The sequence below is a fragment of the Amphimedon queenslandica genome, unplaced genomic scaffold, assembly GCF_000090795.2.
Source record: "Amphimedon queenslandica unplaced genomic scaffold, v1.1 AMPQUscaffold_12508, whole genome shotgun sequence".
In the NCBI taxonomy this organism is placed as follows: domain Eukaryota; kingdom Metazoa; phylum Porifera; class Demospongiae; order Haplosclerida; family Niphatidae; genus Amphimedon; species Amphimedon queenslandica.
Window position 1 is genome coordinate 14,675 of NW_003547255.1, and position 4,826 is coordinate 19,500.

General features: G+C 33.7%; 1 protein-coding gene and 2 long non-coding RNA genes across 3 annotated transcripts; 1 reads left to right on the forward strand and 2 right to left on the reverse strand.

The window, feature by feature from the left end:
- The first annotated feature begins 8 nt into the window (after positions 1–8).
- Positions 9–666, forward strand: LOC109587609 (uncharacterized). The gene is made up of 3 exons (XR_002187702.1): positions 9–348; positions 387–466; positions 517–666. It is a non-coding gene; the product is annotated as an uncharacterized LOC109587609 (long non-coding RNA).
- A 1,029-nt stretch (positions 667–1,695) lies between these two features.
- On the reverse strand, positions 1,696–2,706 carry LOC109587607 (uncharacterized). The gene is made up of 6 exons (XM_020003845.1): positions 2,460–2,706; positions 2,377–2,412; positions 2,247–2,327; positions 2,134–2,187; positions 1,803–2,090; positions 1,696–1,745 (listed from the first exon to the last, which is right to left on the reverse strand). The coding sequence occupies exons 1-6, from the start codon at positions 2,542–2,544 to the stop codon at positions 1,696–1,698; spliced, it is 594 nt and encodes a 197-aa protein (XP_019859404.1). The 5' UTR covers positions 2,545–2,706.
- Positions 2,707–4,504: 1,798 nt separating this feature from the next.
- Positions 4,505–4,826, reverse strand: LOC109587613 (uncharacterized). Its single transcript, XR_002187706.1, has 3 exons — positions 4,789–4,826; positions 4,630–4,749; positions 4,505–4,577 (listed from the first exon to the last, which is right to left on the reverse strand). It is a non-coding gene; the product is annotated as an uncharacterized LOC109587613 (long non-coding RNA).

A 4,826-nucleotide genomic window follows, 5' to 3' on the forward strand; every position in this document is an offset into this window, starting at 1 on the left:
TAATAACAATTAACTTGTTCTTATCACTCATATTTGCATTTCCCTAGAGTCTATTTTCTCATTGTAAAACAACACCTTTTATGGCGATGTCTATCAATGTTATTATCATAGTTATCTATGTCTCTTTTACAACTCTCATCATAATAACTTACCTTTATTCATCAATGGCTCATTTTTGATAGTATAAAAATGACATGAAAAATAACATCTATTTACACAATCACAGCAGCTATCGCAATTATTAATACATATTTTACACTTTTTAGATGAAACAGTATGCTTGTCATTTTTTACTTCTCAATCATCATAAAGCAATGTCCCTAGTGACACTATTAATGTAATCAAAAAGTCATATTTACATATTTCACTTATTCTTTATTCGTAAGAAAACAATCTACAATGATTGGTTTGCTGTACTTAATACAGAATCAAGACAGAATTTAAGTAGAAAACATGACAACCCATAGTACCAAATCTAAAACTATACATGTATAACAATAATTTACTCTCTTTTAGGAAAAGTTAATCTCTTCACATGGACACTAATAGCAAGTACACAACTGCATATGCCTAATGTTCTCTAACACATGATGGATACCTTTTTGACTGCCAGCATTCTTACATTAAACAAATCTTTCTGTATCACTTTCATATACAGTTGCTTTTACATCATGTAACTCTAAATTGTTAATTAGTATGTACTTTACATATGCCCATGCAGTTTCTACAACCAGAAGAGGTTTGTCCACATTCATGATTTAACGTTTCCTGACTCTCCACTCTTCCTTCATTCCCTCTATCTTTGCTAAATGCTCCTCCCACAAAAAGCAACCATTCATTCATAATACCACCGACTGCTGATTTATAGAACCAGTTTTCTCTCACTGGCATTATTTATAACCTTTTCAGTCTCCTTCACACAATTATCAGTGCCCTGCCCACTTATTTTAACATCAAGTAATAATCATGATAATAATTTCATTTTCACTTCTACTTCGTACTTTTAGTATCTAGGCCCACATTGTTAAAGGGGTGTGTTGACATTCACAAAAAGAGGGTGCTCCTCCCGGCCCACTCTCCCTACCTTTTTTTCAGACTTTCCACATCTAACGCTGACTCCTGTGGTTAAAGACAAAGTACTCTTGCTACAATGGTACTGACTACTCATGCAATTGCAAGAACTTGACATTACTTAATTGTCATTGGTCACTCATCATCCGAACTCAACTTAGTCATATCCCCATACATATAACTGCACATTTTCTTATATCTTCCTATTTCATCTTTCCACAACTCTCCCCTGTCTTCTTAAAATTAAGAATTATACGTGTCATAAAAGCAACACTCATTTAACACTTCCTATCGTCCCTTTTTATCATCATACTAAAAATAAATTATTCTCATTTAAATAATTAGACTAGAGGGTGGAGCTACATTAGCATGGCTGCCATGGCATCAAAGGTCAATTGCTCTTCGTCCTTACCACTGATCTTCCTTCTTTGCCCAAAATTTGCGTCTAGTCACTAAGGAAAATTTCCTGCGCAGTTATTTAACATCAAGTAATAAAAATATAATATTTTAACATCTTGGGCCTCTTCTGTAGGAGGGGCACTTCAATATTAATAACATTAGGTTTGGTACTACCTTTATCACTCTGCTCATATGTTCTTCGTGTGAAAGGCAAACATGCTGCTTTCATGATGTGGTTCTGTTGAACTCACAGTAGGACTTGGTATTATTTGCCACTACACAGTTATTTAACATCAAGTAATATAGAAATTTTATTTTTAATGACACATTACATTTTTTAGGCCTAGGGCCGTCTTGTGGGAGGGGTATTCCAAAGTTAATAACATGAGGGTCATAACCTTCCCAGGAGCCTTCCCCACTCTCTCTATATCTCTTTCTCAGTTCCTTTGCTCTTGCTAAGCGTTCCTCCCGTGAAAGAGAAGACCAAGGATAAGACATGTGTTTCTTTGATGATCTTTGAGAAGGAACTGGTGTTTCCTGATTGTTTCCGACAGGTACTTCAATTGTACATTGAGTGAAAACATCTACTTCTTCCTTTGTAATTGTGTCTAACTCATTACCTGTATGACATAATTTTTGTAACGCCACTATATACTCACATACTTAGTTTCTCTTCTCCTTTATCTACATGTACTTCTCCATCTACTTTCTCCTTCTCTGATGATTTATTTATACACATCATTATACACCCTTACAACAAGCAATATAAAACTAACCTATTGTTATCTCTGGCACCTCACTACTTTCTCCTTCTTTCAATAACACCTCTTCTCCTTTCTCTGAGTCTCCCTTCTCTGCTGAAAAGGCATAAATTATATGCTTCCAATACCACAAGTATTCACTCACCTATTCCTGTTTCCTCCACTAAACACTCTTCTTTCTCTACTTGAAGCCATGTTCATATACATTAACATTCATGTATCACTCACCTTTTCCTGTTTCTACCACCTCTTTTGATGCTTTCTTCTCACCACCTTGTATATGTAATACTACTATTTCATTATTATTGTCCATTTACCTTTTCTCTTTTTTGTACCTAAAAATATATATGTGACCATAATTGACAAAAGGTACCTTACGGCGGATTTTAAAATTTATCATTTCAATAAAAAACATTATCCTGTGAGTCCTCTGTTGGACAAGCATTGTTTCTAAAAGTTACATAGGAACATTTTGCACCCTGTGGAGTAATTTTATGATAAATGAAGCTCAGGAACTTGGATTTTTTTGGCTATAAAATGAAATTTCACTACCCGCCATAAGGTACCTTTTGTCAATTATGGTCAAATATTTCTATGCCTCAATTAACAAAAATGACTTACTTGGCATTCTTCCTTTCATTGGATATTGCTTCTACAGTTCATCTATTTATAGCATTTCATTTTTCCCACACCCACTTAGTCATATGACCCACTTCCATGTCATACAATATTCATTTCTTCCTCATATCATAACCAAATCCTGCATCACATGCCCATATATGGTCATGACCTCTCAATACTCACATACATATTTCTTACCTTTGTTCACATGTCTCGTCAAGACACAAGTCTGTCACCTTTCACATTACAACCAACTGCACTATGATACTATTATAATTCTCAACAAACCTTTCCTAATACTGTTATACTATGCAATGATTGAAGCAAACAACTACATCTACATAATGTGTATAAAATATAACTTGCTCATAAAATGCACACATAGTAAACAGGCACCTAATAAAATAACATGACATACATGTTTCATGCCAGTAGTGGAAGATGTACAGATAAACAGTCACACAGATACAATTGACCAAGACTAACATTGTATTTCTTTATCTACTCCTAGTCATAAGTACTTACATGTTACTCTTTTACTATTCCTTTTACCAATATACTAGGAAATAATAAACAACATGATTTCACATTAAATTAGTATTCTTGCACACATAATAGCCTACATTCTTACATACTCATACCATATGTGGTCATCACTTTTCAATGCTCACATATATACACGTTACATCGTCTTTACCTATACATTGTTCACATGTCCCTTCAAGACACAACCCTATGTCACCTTTCACATTACAACCAACTGCACTACCCAGCAACATAATGATTATGATATCAACATGCCCATATGTGGTCATGACCTCTCAATACTCACATACATATTTCTTACCTTTGTTCACAAGTCTCATCAAGACACAAGTCTATGTCACCTTTCACATTACAATTAACTGCATGCACTATGATACTATTATAATTCTCAACAAACCTTTCCTAATACTGTTTATACTATGCAATGATTGAAGCAAGCAACTACATCTACATAATGTGTATAAAATATAGCTTGCTAATAAAATGCACACAAAGTAAACAGGTACCTAATAAAATCACTTCACAATGTATGACATACTTTAATGCTTTACACTTTGTTGTACATGTTCAATGACCACAATTAACCTTAATGAATAATTACAATTCCTTTGTACACTTGTTGCAAATGGTCAATTAACAATCAAGACCCTATATATTTCTGCGTATTGTATATACATGTACAACCAGGTCCCTCATGTCACTCATTGCACATGTGATTCAATACCCATTCACAAACCTAATTACCATTATTAAATTAATACACCCATGATGATATACACTTACATCACTTACAATGCAATTTACTATTACATTTATATTCTCCATTCAATTTCATTTCAACACACACTCTCTCTGTATTTCTCTCTCTCTTTCTTTGTCTGCCTGTATCTGTATGTCCCTCTCTCTCTTTCCCATGTCTGTCTCATTTCTGTTTCATTATCAATATACTGTAGTGCATGACACATTTACCATTGTCACAAGTAATGCCAAATTTTGTTATATCATGTATCAGTGACTGTTATATATCACTACATACAATATCATATTTCATTTAAAAACATTCTTTTCAAAACAGAAACACAAAGGTTCAAACAAATAAAGTTACATAATGTCTATTCATTTCCCTATTCTTCTTTTTTTTGAAGGTGGCATAGGTGGCCCTATTCTACCATTCATTCCCTACAAAAAATACAAAACTTACTATTACTATACTGTCTATTTTTAAACTGACCATTTCTATTCTCAAAGATCTTATATGATACACTTTGATCTGCCTTTTCTGTTGCAATTCTTCAATTTCTTGATCTAACTTCATTACCTCCCTCTCTTCCTTCACTATTTCATCATATTTCTACACACAAATAGTTATCCATACAACAGTTACACTTACAGCCTTTGCCTCCTCATCAGTAATTCCCCCATTTGTCT

What these genes read in the sequence shown, in the direction of transcription:
- LOC109587607 (XM_020003845.1), bottom strand. Translation starts at nt 2,544, where the DNA reads ATGGACAATAATAATGAAATAGTAGTATTACATATACAAGGTGGTGAG. An exon ending in AGTGGAGGAAACAGGAATAG is followed by an intron (nt 2,328 to 2,376) that starts GTGAGTGAATAC and finishes ATGCCTTTTCAG; the next exon opens with CAGAGAAGGGAGACTCAGAG. An exon ending in CGGCCCTAGGCCTAAAAAAT is followed by an intron (nt 1,746 to 1,802) that starts GTAATGTGTCAT and finishes ATAACTGTGTAG; the next exon opens with TGGCAAATAATACCAAGTCC.